This window comes from Haliaeetus leucocephalus, unplaced genomic scaffold (genome assembly GCF_000737465.1).
Source record: "Haliaeetus leucocephalus isolate CR32 unplaced genomic scaffold, Haliaeetus_leucocephalus-4.0 Scaffold167, whole genome shotgun sequence".
NCBI lineage: Eukaryota > Metazoa > Chordata > Aves > Accipitriformes > Accipitridae > Haliaeetus > Haliaeetus leucocephalus.
In genome coordinates, this window is record NW_010972603.1 from 46,555 (window position 1) to 65,203 (window position 18,649).

Below are 18,649 nucleotides of genomic sequence, written 5' to 3' on the forward strand. Positions count from 1 at the left end.
CTTGCATTACCTTTTTTGTTGTTGTGTGTGAATTGGTAATTGTCATGTGCAGGTTTATAACAGGATCGGCTAAGAGTGGACCTATTCACATTGATAACCCTTGAGAACCTTGGTTATGCTGTGATCTTGATTCAAAGAATTGTATGCCATTTTATTATCTGGTATGATTTTAAGACTATGTTTTTTATTCCAAGGAAAAAGAATATGTATCCAGTCGCTACCTTTCCTTTTATTTCATATGTAATTTTAACTATATATTCCAGTTATTAAAATAATTCAAAACATAATGATTTGCTTTATGATCTACTCAAAGATATATGTTAATTTTGAAAATATAACATTTATTTACTAAATTAGGTCATCAGAAGTTGTTGAACAAGAAATAGAGTTTGATACGTCTTTACTAGAAGAAAATGAAAACCTTCAAGCTAATGAGATCATGTGGAATAATCTAACAGCAGAAAGTTTACAAGTCACGTAAGTCTTTCTTTACAAACTTTTCATCCTTTGGAAGTGCTGTTATACATTGTATCTAGGCTCACTCAGATCATTGCATAGCTGTGTCCTCATTTTTAAGGTCCAGTTTCTAAAAATAATATTTCACGCTATAGCCTCTTTCCTGTGCTGGTTTTGTTGTTCCTTTGCACAAAATACTCCTCCCCAGTTCCCCCAAACACTTGCCAGCATTTTCAATATATCTTCCTCTCATTGTCATTTAATTTATACAATGCCCCAAATCCATCATGACTCCTCCTTGGAAACATACTGATTCATCTTCCCAAAAGTGCTTCCCCATTCAGTACTCTAGGAAAAATACTGAAATCTTTTGATGAAGCTACAGAGTACAGTGATATAGTCAGTGATTTAAATTGCCGTGCAGAAAATTTTCATGAATATATTAATTTTTGCTTGTTTTGTAAGTGTTTGCTTTCATTTTCCAAAGGAAATTCTTATTCATTATTATAACCTTTAAAATACATTAATTTACTAACACAAGTGTAGCTGTTGTATTGTATTTCATGGAGCTTTTAGCTATTCAAGGTGATAAACTACCTCTCTATGTATTTTATTAATATATTGCCTAGTTAAATCTTTTCATTACTTTTACCAACTTCACCTTTAAAGATTTGTTACTGGGGAACAAATCTCCTGCTGAGTTTATTATGTTCTTGTTACATTATCAGCCTCAACTTTTGACATAAAGTGGTCCGAAGCAGTCACTTGTGAGATTGCAACTATTAATTGTACACTTAAATTTTCTTGTATTGATCATAGCAATTTAAAATGGAAAATTCAGAATTTCATTGGTCGATGATGTTTTTGTTGTCTCTACTGTATTTCAGCCTGTGTTTGACTTATTTGAAGTTTTTTTCCTTTAGAAAGCATAACTGATACAAATAAGATATCAGTGGTGTGTTGTGGGTTTTTTTTAAGCTTTTTAAAAATTTTCATCTGTTTAATCAAACTAGGATCCTTATTTCTTGTATGTTTTTCTGAAACCAAAATTGTAGTGAGTCTTAATAGCAGTGAGGTATTTTAAACGTAAACACATTGCAGTGACTTCTGCAGATTATTCTAATCCCTGTGTTTTCTCAACATGACAGAGTCTCCAGATTAATTCCTTTTCAAGGTCATTAATCATCCTCTCTTTTTTCCTGTGCAATCTGATTACTTTTTGTAAATTTATTCCTTAATAGGTACTGAAATAACCTTTTTCATATGAAGTTTCAGACTCCTTTGTCAGACTCCTTTGTCCTGAAGCAGTTTCATCTGTCTTATGAAAGGATCCCTCGATAATTAAAGGCCCTCCTTTCCCTTTAAACATGTTTCTATTTATAATACATTCTGCATCATTACTAAATTGAGATTAGTCCTGCTTAAACTGTGTAAATGTTGTACATCTAGATGTATTTCAGCATGGTAACAGGAAAAATATATATACCAAATCTCCCTTTTCAATAAAGTATTACAATTTTTCAAAGATTCTGCCTTCCATAGTTCAACAAGAGAAAGAACTTCTTGTTTGGCTTGTCTTCTGTATCCCATTGTTTAGAAATAAGACATCAGCACGTCTAAGTGAAAGAGATGAAATACTACTTTTCTAGTAAATTATTCTGATGAAATACATATTTGTGTTTAGAAAAGTGTGTCTGCTTATTTGCCTACATATATACATTTTCAATACAATTTCGAGTGTGTCATGTTACAAATCTTATATTCACCCACTTTAAATTCCTCTGTGAATTTCAGCGTGAAATTTTATGGTGTGATATTATTTTTGGAACAGCAATCAAATAGCTCTTTTAAGTGTTGCTGTCTTTAAGGTGTTTGCTTTCTGGTATAGATTTAGGACTCTGAGCAAAAAAGTTTAAGTGTATTAGGTCAGACCAAAGATTGACCTAATAAACTTTCTTCTCTCTTACATGAGCCAACAGAGAAAAGTCTAGGGAGGAGAACAAGAATAGGATGATCATGCCGTGCTGTTTCCTCAGAATGATCTCTCAACCTCCCATAATTTTCAGCTTAGAAATGTTTTGAGACAGATGTAGTATTTGTTTATAGTAGCCTTAGAGGTATTTTATCATAGCCTTAGAGATATTTTTCTTTTGTGAATTTGTCCAGTCAGTTTCAGTATGTACAAGTTTCTGTTGTCCACAGAATTTTTGGTCAAGGAATTCCAGAGATTAACTTCATATTATGTGAACCTGCTGCCACTTAGTTTCATTTTATGGCTCTTAAACTCTTGTTTTGAAAGAGAATAGGAGCAATCTATTCCCTACCACCTATGATAATGTAAACTTCTGTCATACTCCTACTCTGTGATCTCTTTTTCAGAGCCATCTTTAGCTTTAGTCTGTCCTTCCACAAAACTTACTCATATCCTTTATCATGCTTGTCATCTTTATTTGAATGTTTTGAAGGTTACTGTATTGGTATTGAGATGAATGACCAGAATTGCACAGGTAATCCCGATGCATAGTTTAGAGAGAGGCATACTGAGGTTTCCTGTGTTCTTGTTCTGCTTTATTTTTAAAAAATCCTAGACAATCTTTCTGTTTGATTTTCTGACCACTGCAGTGTTTCAAGCCAGTGTTTTCATGGAATCATCTACTTTAATTCCAAGATGTCATTTCTGAGTGGTAATGGTCAGCTTAGAGCCATTCACTACATAAATAAAGCTTTGGATTGTTTTTCCTCCTGTGTATTTGGCTATTTCAACATGCATTGAAATTAGTCTTCTAAATGACAGTCCAGTTATTGAGTATCATGAGGTCCAGAATAATCCTTTTGTATTCTTCACGTTCAGCCCCTTTGCCCTACCTCAAATAACATTGTACAGTCAGCATTGTTTTTCACTTTTTAAACCGTCCTTTTATTTGGATTATTATGAACATATTAAGCAATGAAGATTTTTGTGAAGCCTTACTAGCTCCTGGCACTGTAAAAACTGTTTATTTTTATCTTATTTGTCCTTTTTTTTAAATTGCTTTTTAGTGTGGGTGAGAACCCTTCCTTTTAGGAGTGCTTAGTTCTCTGTAACTGCCTTTGCTCATATACCTTGTTAACTGCATTTTAGGTATATTTTGTTACAGTCTTGCTTTAAAACCACTACAGCGAAAAAAAACCCACAAGTATTTGCATCCACTTACTATGTATGACTAGAAATTCACAAATAAGATATTATATCCTTTATCCATAGATGATGACTTTTTAAAAATCCATTCTGTATGTGCTGAAACAACAGAAATTTGACTGTTGATCTTTAGTATTGAGATCATGGCCTTGCATCTTCAAAGTACTATGTCATGTTTCTGCAGAGGAGAACTACCTTCAGGATCTACCAAATATAATAAATCTAGTATACATAGTGGATTTATTTCACAGACTTTTAGTAGATTCAAAGTTGTATATTGATTCAGAATCAATAATTTTTGGTTGAATCAGTTGTTTTATTATGTGAGAGAAAAATGACAGCTTTACATACATTACTGTTTAAAGGTTTTCATAAAATATATTTTAAGGAAATACAATGAGAAATCTGGCTCACTTTTACATTTTTAAGTAAGTTTACATTTATGAATAAAGTTTTGACAGAGGGACATAGTAAAAGTCAGTGTTGACTAGATAACCTTTCTAAGTAATGAGAGAGGTATGGTGTCTCCTGATAAATGTTGATGACTGTCACTAATCTTAGATACTCTGAAAAGCATAACAGAATAAAAGTTTATACTTTGAAGACGCATGCATTAAAAACTCAGAGGAGGCAACCAGAATGAAGCAAGTATTGATCAGTGGGCATATGAATTAATATCCAAATTACTTTTAAAAATCTTCTGAAATATAAGTTCTATAAGCACAAGCATTTATTTTTACTGATATTTGAGGCAGAATCATGCTAATGACTAAAGAAATAAGAAAGGCAGCTTTCCAGGTAGCCAGAACCTAGTTTGAAGATGTTTGCTTTCTAGGTTGTTTTTGGTCTCATTTTATGTGTTCTCATACCATTGAAACCTGACAACTTGGGATTGTGTGGTTGTTAAAGCTAATAAGGATTATAGTGACTAACTGGTTAGTAATAAAAACCCTTCTGTAAACTAATTTTATCCAGGAGGCAAATACAAGGCCATAAGAAACTTCCTTTGACAAACCACAACCAGGATGATACAAGGCAGATGCAGAGATGTCAGTTCTAGCCAGTTTGAATGAAAATTATTGTTTAAAATAAAAAATAGAGCTTGAATACAAGGAGACAAGCCAGTTTAGTGTGTATATGGTTGCTTTTTTTTTTTTCTCTAAGATAAATACAAACATCCTAAAGTATCTCAGATGTTTTAAAGAACTACATCAACTTTCTGTTTCAATCTGGTGCTGCAATATAAAACCTGATATTTTTGAAATCTGGTGCTGCAATATAAAATGTGATATTTTTGAAATGGTGAAATAGTTTAATATGTTGTTTCTACATGTATACACTCATACCTTCCAGTGATGAACAATCTTATTAATTTGGTTTTAATTTCTTGATTGTTGGTACTTGATCATTACATGTAACATCTGCGTCCTGTAAATCAATTGTTAAGCCAATACAATGTTGATTAAAATTTTGATTAGAAAGCTGATCAAAAAAGCAGTATCTGCAGTTACAAAATTGGTAATTACTTTTTTAGCAAGGTATGAAAAAAAAAAAAAGTTAGTTGATATTAAATTGGAGGCGCAGTGTTAGAAAATAGTCATTTCTGAGAAGTTCAGCATACAGATTGTGATAACTTAAAAACAATAAAAATGTTTATTAAAAAGGGAGCTGTGGGGATATTACTTTGAGAGAAATGTTTTAAGTATTTCCCTTATCTCGAAATAAAAACATGCAAATGCTTGTTCATTTGGGAAATAAACTTTTATCGTTCGCTATATGGCTTTCTTATAGTAATTTAAGTCTTCCAAGATAAGATCCAGGACTGTCTGAATAAAGAATATATTTAATCAACATTGTATAAAATATATCAGGAGGAGGGAGAACTAATTCAATGTTTAGAATCAAATAATTCAGTTTGATATATATGGACATGGAATGTGGCTCCTAGATATCTACAGTCCATGTAAATTACTCTCAGTTGACCTTCTGTGCCACTCCCCAATCTGGAATGATTTTGGGCAATATATCTCTGTGGTGATAAGTACTATATGTATTTTGCTTTTTTTCCACTCTTCAATAACTTTTTAGTTGAAATTGGGCTTGAAAATACAGGGGAAGCAGAGTAAGGTAGTTAAAGGATAGATGAATGCTGAGAAGGAACTGAGGTATGCGTATTTATTTATTTAAACAATTTTTCTCCTGGCTTAACAATTGCTTGAAGTCAACAAATATACTTTGATACACATTTTAGAAATCATCATTATGTGAGCTGTTTTTCCACATTGTTCAGAGTGCAAATGTTATTGTACATTTGTTGACTTTTTGGTTACTAGAATATTTGCCAGCATAATTGCAGTGTCAGTAATGGTTTTAATATGCAATAAGCTCTTCTCTGTTAGTATTGAGTGTTACTGTACAAGTTTTATCTTTCCTTTGAATTAACCATAACCAAAGGTTGTGAGGCTTTAAAAAAGTTAATTGTAGAGACAAATATACAGATCACTCTTGTAAGAGAAGTGTCAACTTGTATTTTTGTTATTTCTAGAAATGAATACAGCCCAGCTACTGATTCTGTGTGTTTATTTAACAGGTACTTCAGGAGTTGGAAGGCTTTTGTCTTTCATAAAGCATCTCATGAATTAGCAATATATTAGGAAGGCATTAATTCACAGAACTCATCACATGTTCCGGAAAATAATTTCTTGATAGGAGAGCCTGTAGGCAGCAGATCATTCTGTAGCCTTGTATGTAGGCAGAGCCTAGTATGGGATCTGTAATAATATGGGTTAATAACATAATATAAAGGTATATCTACACAAAAAAGATCACCAAGCACTGAGTAAGATAATTTAAAGAGTAATGCTCCTTTTCATCTTCAGGAGAAAAATTACAATGTTCCGATTGTGTATTCACAACATGGGTTTCTGAAATCTATGTCTTACAGGTTAAAAACAGTAATAGAAGAACTGATTCAGACACAGCAAACCCTTTTGAGCAAAGAGGAACTTGTGTTGGAACTGGAGAAAAAAATAGAAGAGTCATCTAAGACTTGTGAAAAGAAGTCTGAGTAAGTAAAAATGAAATTTCAAAATATAATAATTTGAGGGAAAAGCATCTATAATGCAATTCCTAAGACTTACATAAGAAATAACCTCCACTAATCTTGTTCTGCTTTTGTGAGAAGTGATTGTTTTGAAAAACAAGAAGTTAGTTTTCCATCTCTAAAATAAACCCTTACACTGCAGACCCTAATTCATTGGAGAACTAAGCAACCCCATTAGTTTAATATAATTGTCATAGTGTTGGCATGGCTCACGAAGTGGACCTTTGATTAGTATTATAACTTCAGATTGGTGGAAGAAGAGGAGTCAGTTCAGATTACCTCTCTGTTTGATGGAGTTAAATGTGTAGATATAATTTTGTGAAAGACTTTTTCACAGTCATGTGCAAGACGTACTCTTTCTTATGCAATAATATGTTTGGAACTCATCAAGTTAAGTTAATTTTTCATTGCATTTTGTTTACAAAACTGAATGTAGTTCTGATACCCTGTAGTACTGCATAGTAAATAATAAAGGTGAGGGATTAATGAGTGTTTTACAGTGCCATAAATAAAACATTATAATAAAGAGTCATTCTTGGGCAAGATCTTTAGGTTTTTTCCTACCTCTGATAAGAAAAAAATGTTCACATCCCACTGTAAACTGAAGTTAATACAACAGATAAAGAAACCTTCTGTCTGTAGTGATGTTTTTCTGATTCTTGTTGCAATCAGTCATAACCTTACAAATTTGGTCATAAATACTAGTTTACAGTTGTCGTACAGTTAACCTCAGCCAGCAACTAAGCGCCATGCAGCTGCTCACTCACTCCCCCCCACCCCAGTGGGATGCGGGAGAAAATTGGGAAAAGAAGTAAAACTCCTGGGTTGAGATAAGAACGGGTTAATAGAACAGAAAAGAAGAAACTAATAATGATAATGATAACACTAATAAAATGACAACAGTAATAATAAAAGGATTGGAATATACAAATGATGCACAGGGCAATTGCTCACCACCCACTGATCAACGCCCAGTTACTCCCCAAGTGGGGGATCCCCCTGCCCCCATTCCCTGCTAGTTTCTATACTAGATGTGACGTCCCATGGTATGGAATACCCTGTTGGCCAGTTTGGGTCAGGTGCCCTGGCTGTGTCCTGTGCCACCTTCTTGTGCCCCTCCAGCTTTCTCGCTGGCTGGGCATGAGAAGCTGAAAAATCCTTGACTCTAGTCTAAACACTACTTAGCAACAACTGAAAACATCAGTGTTATCAACATTCTTCTCATACTGAACTCGAAACATAGCACTGTACCAGCTACTAGGAAGACAATTAACTCTATCCCAGCTGACACCAGGACAACAATACCAGTGAATTGGAATGTAAGTCCTCAGGTAATCCTGTCTTCATTCACTAAAGAAGTCTAGAAGCTCTTTGTTGAAGGGATCTTGTCACTTGATGCATTGGATAGTATTTCATTCAAATCCAAAACTTTATGTATGTATATGATATCAGTGTTTTGATTAGATACTTTCCTGTTCTTTCTTTGGTGAAGTTCACATGTACTTACAGTATATTTTCCAATTTTCTGGTTCTTGACCTACCTTCTTTGCTGCATGTTACTTAAAGGATAAACTGTATTTGAACTAGATGAGTTTGATGGTGGGTTTGTTTTTTTTTTTTCTTCCTTCGGTATTCTTTTAATATCAGTTATCTCTCTCTGAGAATAGTTCAGACCACCTCTGTGGTTCTTGCTGTGGGTAGGCTCCTTTGACTGAGCCCGTAGCAGATGTTTGTGGTGTTGAGGAGATACTTCAGTTCAGACTGCACCAGTACCTATAGGGTCTTATTAAAAGGCATGAAATCTCGCTTAGATTTCTAGTTGTAAGATAAAAGTTTCCTTGAAATCACCCCAGTTCTGATTTGTCATTGGTCATGGTTCCTCCAACAGACACCGTTTTCACCTTTTTACTGCAGTGCAGAGTGATCAGGATGTTTTTGCATGTACTTACGGTCCCTAGAAGATCTCATCCAACTGTTGCATGATCTTGACTGCTGTCATAGCATATGGCACTGGCCTCAGTGCTGAAAGACCAGGTGAAAGGTAAAGGTAGTTGAGCAATAAATGAAACCATGCCTGTTCAGAGGTCATTCTGTTGATGCAATGCAAATCAGTTGTCAGGAAAGAAAATGAGGAGGTCCACTCCAAATGCTCTAGATCCTATGTTACTGTTGAGCCTCACCCAAGGTGCTGAGCTTCGCCCTTCAGTGCTGAGGAAATCTCCTTGTCTGCTTTATCTGGGCAAAAATTATGATAAAAGTCTGCAAAATCGTTTTCTGTCTCTTCAGTTGAATCAGTTTGGACTTCAGCTCTCTGCCTACTTCTTTCTGACACAGCTTCAGTATCACAAGTTCTGAGCTGTTTACTGACTTTGCAGTGGCAGTCTGATTTGGGGCATGAAAGCATTTCTTGGTGTCTAATTCTGGCAACACTACAAATTGATCTTTGCACTTACTGTATTTTTCATTAGGGCATGTGCAGAAGTGTATCTCCAGGCCTCTGATTTTGTGTTCCTTCTCAATATTTAGCTGTATTGGTACTATTATCCTGGCACCAATATCCCTTCCCACCTTCAAATGATGGTATTTTTTTACTGTCTCTCGTGGTATACTCCTTGAGAAGCTGGTGTCTCATGGCTTAGACAGATGTACTCTTTGCTGGGTGAAAAACTGGCTGGATGGACGAGGCCAGAGGGTTGTGGTGAATGGAGTTAAATGCAGTTGGCGGCAGGTCACAAGTGGTGTTCCCCAGGGCTCAGTATTGGGGCCGGTTCTGTTTAATATCTTTATCAATGATCTGGATGAGGGGATTGAGTGCACCCTGAGCAAGTTTGCAGATGACACCAAGTTGGGAGGGAGGGTTGATCTGCTCAAGGGTAGGAAGGCTCTACAGAGGGATCTGGACAGGCTGGATGGATGAGCTGAGGATGAGGTTCAACAAGGCCAAGTGCCGGGTCCTGCACTTGGGTCACAACAACCCCATGCAGCGCTACAGGCTTGGGGAAGGGTGGCTGGAAAGCTGCCCGGCAGAGAAAGACCTCGGGGTGCTGGTTGACAGCCAGCTAAATATGAGCCAGCAGTGTGCCCAGGTGGCCAAGAAGGCCAACGGCATCCTAGGCTGTATCAGAAATAGTGTGGCCAGCAGGAGTGGGGAAGTGATCGTCCCCCTGTACTCAGCACTGATAAGGCTGCACCTCGAGTACTGTGTTTGGTTTTGGGCCCCTCACTACAGGAAAGACATTGAGTTGCTGGAACTTGTTCAGAGGAGGGCAACCAAGTTGGTGAGGGGCCTGGAGCACAAGTCTTATGAGGAGCGGCTGAGGGAACTGGGGCTGTTTAGTCTGAAGAAAAGGAGGCTGAGGGGAGACCTTATTGCTCTCTACAACTACCTGAGAGGAGGTTGTAGTGAGGTGGGTGCTGGTGTCTTCTGTCAGTTGGCTGGAGATAGGAGGAGAGGAAATGGCCTCAAGTTGCAGCAGGGGAGATTTAGATTGGATATTAGGAAAAATTTCTTCACTGAAAGGGTTGTCAGGTGTTGGAACAGGCTGCCCAGGGAAGTGGTTGAGTCACCATCCATGGAGGTGTTCAAAAAGTGCGTAGACAAGGCACTTCAGAGCATAGCTTAGTGGGCATGGTTGATGGTTGGACTTGATGATCTTGAAGGTCTTTTCCAACCTAAATGTTTCTATGATTCTAAGATATCACCTGCAACACAGGGAGTGTTTTAATTGTATTTTATTTATATATGTGTATGTCAAGCATACCATTTGCGCTCCTGACATGATAGCATATTAAATATTTGGGTTTTGATTCAGTTCACCTTTTTACCACTTTGCAACCTGTTGCCCTGTTTTGGTCTTACAGGGCTTCTTCACACAAGATCTCACTCTGTGAGGCTGCTAGTAGCTCTTTCTGGCCACAGGGACTTATAAAGTTTACACTCATGCAAGCCATAGGAAAACAATTCTATAGATTCTGATTCCTCATGCATAGGTGGGATGGGGAGTATTTTGTGTTGGATTTGGGCAAACCAATTAGGTGTTAATCTATCTTGCCACAGTTCAGGAAAGAGAATAGCTGGTTACTTTTAACTTGCAGGGTATGTCTTATCTCCGGATCATGATGAGTTGAAACCATTCAGTGTTTGGGATGTTGTCCTTCTAGCCAATGTGTATTCACCAAAGCCCTGCTGATGGTGTAAGGCCATTATTTTCACAGGGTGTTCCCTTTGCTCTTGATGATAATGACAGGATAATTGTTCATTTCTTTGTTGGATGCTTTTAAATGTGTGCAGTCTCATGCCAAACCTCAGTTTTAGGTCCTCTGATTCTGTCTTCATACATCATACTTACCCTTTTTACATGAGTGATCATTCTGCTGATTGTATGGAGTTCTGTTCTTTGGTGACTTAGTACAATTCTCATCTATAGGGATATGATTTTTATCTTTTCCTACCAATAAGGATTTTATGACAGATGGGTCCCTTATCACTTTGAAACCTGTTTGATTAGTCATTTGTCTCAGCGTAGGTTTGTGAGGGAACAGTCTCAGTATCAATGACTTTTAAATTTCTTTTTTTCTCCAAGGGTAAGGCTTGCAGGAGGGTCTGTCTTCCAGGGATTGTTCTGAAGATACAGAGTGACAGAATACTGCGATTTTTCTTTATACTGTCCTCATTCTTCATAGTTCTGGTCCCTCTACCTCCTTCATCTGTTCTTGCAGACTGTGAGGACTCTGCATCTCATTATAGACTACATGTCACTGGGCTCCAATTAAGTGCTTTTAAGGGTGTCTGTATTGTACTGTGGATGGTTCTGTCTCTTAGGCAGCTTCTGTCCATCTTTGGTATTGGCGGTTCCTGGGGATAATAGGTGCCTGTAGATGTTCTAAGTGGTCTGCTTGTCCTTCAATAATGAATGAATTATGTCTGTCTTGCAACATTCAGGGGGATGAGGGATATTCAGAGGAGAGCCATAAAAACATGCAGAAGGCAAGAAAAAATTGCTTTTAGCTCCTTGTAGAGTTCAATTTATTTAGCTTCATAAGAATGTTAGAATGCAGTCCAGAAATACTTATGCAGTAGAGGACCTTTCAGTCTAGAACTAGAGACAACAGATATCTCTAACTTGACACCAGACAAATTTATACTGGATGTAAGGTGAGTTTAACAGTGCAAATTATTATTACAACAATTATGTGGTTTGCAGTGGATTTCTCATCACTGGAAATCATAACCTAAAAATGTATTTCTTCTCTAAAGGATGGGGAACCTTAGTGTTTATAGCTTCAGTCAAAAGTGGATGAAAATAGTAGTTTCATCTATATTTATTACAATGTGATTTTTGTGATAGACTGAGAAAAGAGAATGACAAAGTAGGTGTTTGCTTGCCTTGTCTTGTAGCTTTGAAATGAAACAAAGTATATATTTTAAATCATGTATATTTTTTGATTGATTGCTGTTTTTCTCTGAAGTATTGTCCTCTTGCTGAGCCAAAAGCAAGCGCTGGAAGAACTTAAACAAACAGTTCAGCAATTGAGGTGCTCTGAGGCAAAATTTGCAGCCCAGAAAGAACTCCTGGAACAAAAGGTTCAAGAGAATGATGGGAAAGAGCCACCACCTGTAGTGAATTACGAAGAAGATGCCAGATCAGTGACTTCTATGGTAAGTTTCACATCTGTTTTACTGAATTGTGCAGCCTTGCTATTGTACTTTAGTCCTGGGATCGGAGTCTCAAGGGATTTACAGGGATGACTGAAGTGAATAAACTTCACTTTGCATTTGTGAAGATTTGGTTAGAAAAAGAGTACAATTGTGTGATTATTTTTTTTTTTTTTTTAGGTTGCAATAACTTGCAACACCCTATGTATATCTGTGGATTTGGTTTGGTCTTTTGGAAACTTGATGCTTAGATTCTTATTAGACTGTTTTATAATCAAAAGTATAAATCCTTAAATAGATTTAATAAACATGACTGAGTAGCTATTGCTAATTTCATTGGCTGTGTTGAAGGAATACATTCCCAGTTGTAGATAGAAAACTAACAGTAAAAGCTGTTGGAATCACTGCACACATTGTGTAATTGAGAAATTAATTTTAAGTACTGTAACTACTCTTTTCTTTAAACAGAAACAAACACTGGTTTCACTGCAACTATTTTTAAATGTTTACATGCTCTTAATAATCAAAAAGAACTTTTTGTGCTGTGATGAGACCCCATATAATTTAAATAAGTACTTTGCTAATATTTTGTGTGACTTCTTTTCTCAATTGTATGCAGCTATGTGTAGAGATAGTAGGCCACATAAAAAAGCAAACAAACAGTACCTGTTTACTAAAGGGACAAGCAGTAGTGTTTGCTTTTATGGATCAGGTTTGAAATACACAAGATGCTTGTGACTTGTTTTCTTTAGAGGTTTAGCCTACCATTTCTTCTGGCCCACAGAGCAGTAGCTCAGTGAAATGGTAATGAAGTTGTTGTTTCTGAGAGGAATGCTTTTGTTTTCTTTATCTATTTGTGGAACCAAGTTTGTTTTTTTCCATTCCCATTCTACAGTTATGCTTAATTGTCAGTATTCTCTTGCTTCCACTACTGCTGTATAAAGTTTACAAGGCACTAGCAGGTGGTTGCCATTTTCACTGGTACAAAACATTATTTTACAAAGCTTGTATGCTTGTCATGATCTAGGAGGAGTTGGTAAAGCACAAAAAGATGGAGAAGGAGAAAGGACGGATCAGGATAATGATTGTGAAAGATTAGGAGGCTTGGAATCTTTTGGGGGTAGGCTATCTTGTTTGTTATTTCATGTAATATCCTGTAGTAGTGTTAGTGAATATTGTCTGTAAGGGTTAGTTGAGATGATGAGTCTAATCATGAGATTAGACTCAATTAGATTGTTTCTTCCACCTCAGTTCAAGATTCTGAAATTCTGTCTTCTGGTGTCCAAATGTCTCTTCCAATGGGTGGGAGAAAATAATCCTTGTGTCTATGTACAATGCACAGTGAAGAACTCTGACCTCTTGATTTCTTTGGAATAAAAGGTATCCATGATAATTTATCTTTTTTTTTGCCAGAGAAAGTACATGCTGAGATTTCTAGAACAATGCAAGAAATGCATTTTTACATACATTAAATGTGCTGAGAGTAAGAAAAATGTTGCTGTTTAGGTTTAGGAGAATTTAGTCTTATAATTTGTATGCACCATGAAAAATAACGGAATATGTCTTAAGTGCTGGGTGATTTCCCTTGAGTAAGTTATTTAGGACAGGCAAATACCACTTAAGTCTTGCTTAACTATTAAATTGATATCCTGTTCTAGTAAAATTGACTCAAAAGCGGTAGATACAACTACAGTCTAAATGAAACTTTTTTCAAGTTGCTGTACCTTGGAAGAGCAGTCTTGATTGTATCTCAGGATGAAAAAATAGTACACTGAAGGGCTGTTTGTATAAATAAGCATTCTGGTGATTTTTATAATGGGATTTTTTTTAGTAAAACTCCTTAAAATTACGCAGCTGCTAAATGATCAGAAAAGAAATGTTCTTGCTGCTGGTTGTTCATCCTGGTATCATTCAAGAGGATCATTGTTTCTTCAGCTATAAATCTGTTTAGGCTTCTCATCTGTATCTAAAAGCAGTTCATCTAAATGTTGTCTGATACTACGTTTGAATATGGTTATTTACCTCTCTTCTGAAATTCATCATAAACACTTGTTTTACAAATTCTTCTCCTAAGAATGACAAAATCATAATTGGCTTGTGTTGTGAGCATGCATATGAAGTAAATTCTCATGTATTCAGTCACAAGTGGGGTTTTTTTGGTAATTTAAAATAAAAAATATGATATACAAAAGAACTTTGTCAAGTTTCATGTCTCTAAGTATTTATATGGTATCATAGACAATTTCATAGTGGAATAGTTCGCAAATTGTTTTGTTTTCCATCTCTTACAACAGGTAACAGTAGAATAGAATACTTACAAGGAATGAAATTCTGAAATGCCATTTGATATGTTTTTATAGACAATGTTATGTTACGTGTATGTTATAATTTCCTTTGTTTCCATGTTCTTTTTGCCTTTGTTAACTGTAGGAAGTTTCATATTTTGTTAGTGTGTTCAATATGGTTTGGTTTGGTCAATATATTTTACTGTTTGTAATATGTTAGCTGTGTATTGGCGTTCATGTACACATCTTAAGAAAAAAGGAAATTGCTGAATGGTTCTGTTCTGTTCAATCATGATAGCATAGCAAGGAGTTAAAAAAATTCTATTTTTGGCCATTTCTGAACATTGCGTTTAACAATTTTGGCATCATATGTGGAAAAATAAAGCGTATTTTCCTGTTTCTAGCATTTATACCATTCTTCTGAAATAACCATGCAAGGCAGAGATAATTTTAATGCTGAAGGTGCTAAAAGTTTATAATGTCTTTGAGCCCCCTAGAGTTATGCAGTTATGATACTACATGCTATGCAATCGGGAGAATCATAGTTAACTTTTTTCTTCCATACCTAAAAGTAAGGAGATAGATACTAAGAAAAAGCTGGTTATTCCTTGTAAACATCTGTTTTTTTGCCAAAATGTTGTAGTATCCGAATTATATGTTATGTTACTTTACAAAAATTAACCAGTAACTGGAAGCTTGAACTAACTTTTCAGTGTTTAGATGTTCAGTCAATGGATGTGTGGCCTGTCATCTGTCCTAAGATACATATGCTATTCTTGCTATTAATATGATCAACAGAGCATGGCAGTAATCCACCATAATTAAAATAAAGAAAACAACAACAACAAAACTTTTATATGTCTAATGATCTGATTAGAAATAAAAACATCAGGAATATTTGGAATATTGCAGTGCCAGTTAACCATTTACTCAGGTAATTAAGTACAATGATGCTGGTCTGCATTTCATAGTAAGACTTTAAAATCACAGCATCAGTATTGGCTTGAATATTTTTACAGAATAGGAAAACTTCAGAGAGTGCTTAAGCCTGGCAATAAATTTTGTTAACATAAAATAGTAGTTCATTTTGTTTAGTGGTAATACAGTGAAATCTGTATGCCACTTTTAATATGTCTTCTCCTTTTTCCTTACATGATAAAAACAAATATTATAAAGGTGCAAACCCATTATTTTTAAGAATATGTATTTAAAACTATATGGTTTTCTTGCTATAGAAATGTTTCATATACTTCTATTTTGCGTACTGCAGCATTGTACTGGAACCATTGTTAAAACTGAGGCTTGGTATGCAGGCTCTGCAATACTTGAAAGACTTGTCAGCAGGTGGAGCTCAGTGCCAGATGACTAGTTGTGACTGTATAATCAAAATTTTTCATCATTACATATGTTTAAAAACGGCATATGAGACACAGAAATGGGAGGAAAAAATGTGTGTTCTCATCTATCTAACATCTAAATAATCTGAAATGGTGGTTTGGTTTGGTTTTGTCCTGATTTTTTTGAGGCTTTTTTACAAATAATAAAATACAACTGTAATGTAGAAAGACCCTAATGTGTGGTCTTCAACAGCATGTAAGCCAACTAAAATAACTGTGCAGCTATACTGCCGATGGAGCAACAATACAAAGTCACTGTTCTTTCTCCATATGCTCCTTAAAGGACTTCCAGTCCAGCTTGGTTGTCAGGATGGAGGGCTCTGGAGTGCAGATGTGTCAGGAACGAGACTGTAATGTTTCTGGTAACATGAACTCATGAAAGGTACACAGGACAGAAGGAAGCTGGAGCATCATGGTATCATGATACAGCCAGTGGGATGGATCTAACTATTAACGCACCATTCCAGGAGAGTCCCATGCTTAAAACTGTACACATTTGGGTATTAATAAGAGATTTTACATTTCTGAATTCCAGTTTTATTCTGTGGTAGCATAATTATCTGAAAGTAAAAATATAAAAGTTCACCGCATATCTAATTTTTTTTACTATTTGTCATTCCTTTTTAAAAGGCTTCAGAGATCCTATTCTCAGTGATTGCCCTAAAAGTAATATAAGCTAGCTTTTGGTGAAGACTGCGGTAAATAGAAAAAAAAAGTTCTTAGTGGTTTTGGAAGAAAAAATATTAAGTGCCTGAAACAGTGCTAAAGTGCTAGTTTCATTTTTTGTAAATTATTCTAAAAGTACCTTTTTATTTTCCTAATGTGAATGCTTTATATTTCCATCCCTGCTTTCTAGAATCCATGTACTCAGTGCTCCTTCTAATAGCATGATCAACAAACCAATAGTCTTAGAGTCTTCCTCTGCAGGTTTCAGTCAAATGTCTTCAGGATTCTCACTAAAATCATAATTGACAAATTTAATCAATTTGTACGTTTGAAGTTTTTTAAAGTCAGTTACATAGGTATGAAAGAGCATTTACAGGAATTGGTTCTGTGATTAAAGATGCTTCATTAAATGCATTTTAGATGATGTATCATAAGGCCCTGAAACATAATCTTCTGAGAGATGTACTTACACTCTAGGGGGTGTCCTTTTCCCATACTGTCTCAGGCTACGTAGGATCTTTATTTTCAAACAGATGCAGGGAACAGGTTCTGTGACAGCCCATTGCAGGAGTAGTAGAAAGCTTGATGGTAGAGACAAAATTGTTATTTTTTTTCTTACTGACTCAGAAGAACTGAGGCATTCCTATGCTTTGTAATGCATTGCCAAATAGCTCCCTTGCTTATCTGTCCATGTAAGTAATTCTCTACTAATTTGTGGCTCAAGACATTTGTTTAAAACCAAGATTATATGAGGTCATGTATTATATAGTGGTAGGGGAGCCCTTCACAGTTATTTGATTTATATATTTATAAACCTTGTAGACTTTCATTGTGCTATTCCAAGATTTTAAGTTTCTGGTCAATAGAAACAGGGCCAAAGTAAGTCTGTGCAGCATTGGTATCCTTATCCTTTCTCTTATTTTTGTCTCAGCATAGGAAACACTGCCAGTGCAGTCATGTTGTAGAAATTGTGCCTATTAATTCATAACAGACTTGGAAATAAACAGTTGTGATGCCTGGACAGCTGAAGTTCAACTAAGTGATCTTTGCTTTGGGCCACTTTCCAGGCTTGCTGGCTGGGACCTGTGTTTCTGGCTTACAGCCAGAACTTAACATGGAGCAAAATTGCTCCAAATGTCAGATGCTTCTAGGAAGTGTGCAGGGTGAACTCTGTTCGTCTTGCTCTCAGAGTATGTTCTAGCTTCTGTTTCTTCTCTTTTTAAATCTTACTTGCGTGACAAGCATATATCAGAGGAAAAACTATCCAAAAGGAGATACTAAGGTAACAGACAGATAAACTCAGTCATACTTTGTCCTGCACGGGTATTACTGACTGGTCCAGAATTTACAAGATGGGAGGTCAATGGAGCTGTCAAGCCTCTTTCCAGTGAACATGCTTAAAAACTTCTGAAGTAAAAGATTAACCTGACAGTAATCTTTTCATAGACTAAGGCTCAGAATTATGTATTTCTTAAGGGTAGCATGTTATCTATCAGAAAGTGTTGAGCAATAACCTAGTCTTGGGGAAAGGTGAAATTGGAAGTGTGAGCAAACTTTGAGAGGAATTGAGGGAGGTTGCTCGTTCAGAATAAACGAAGCTCTCAGAATATTTTAAGTGCAGAATTAGTTTACCCTCTGCGTATGAAGGATAAGTATGTATACTTATCTTGAACTGACAAAAATATTTCAAGAGCTTTCCGTTTTCCTTGAGGAAGAAAGCTTCATCATAGTAGTGTTGCTGCATTGCATACCCACTAGGGATTTGTTATTTCAGTCAAAATCTTCTCTGTGAATTAGGAAAGCTTCACTCGGAAGTTTCCCTTTGAACAGAAATCATACACTGGTATCCAGCGTATGTTTCAATATGTGTTGGAATGTTCCTCTGTGTGCTGGGAGGAAAGTAGTAAT

General features: G+C 35.9%; 1 protein-coding gene across 3 annotated transcripts in view; it reads left to right on the forward strand.

Annotated features, from left to right (window-relative positions):
- FER (fer (fps/fes related) tyrosine kinase) overlaps nucleotides 1–18,649 on the forward strand; it is a 189,185-nt gene that overhangs the window by 45,564 nt on the left and 124,972 nt on the right. For all 3 annotated transcript variants that reach the window (XM_010563446.1, XM_010563445.1, XM_010563447.1), the window contains 3 exons: nucleotides 358–477; nucleotides 6,579–6,701; nucleotides 12,207–12,396. In XM_010563446.1, coding sequence (XP_010561748.1) covers nucleotides 358–477; nucleotides 6,579–6,701; nucleotides 12,207–12,396 — 433 coding nt within the window. The remainder of the gene's footprint in view (nucleotides 1–357; nucleotides 478–6,578; nucleotides 6,702–12,206; nucleotides 12,397–18,649) is intronic.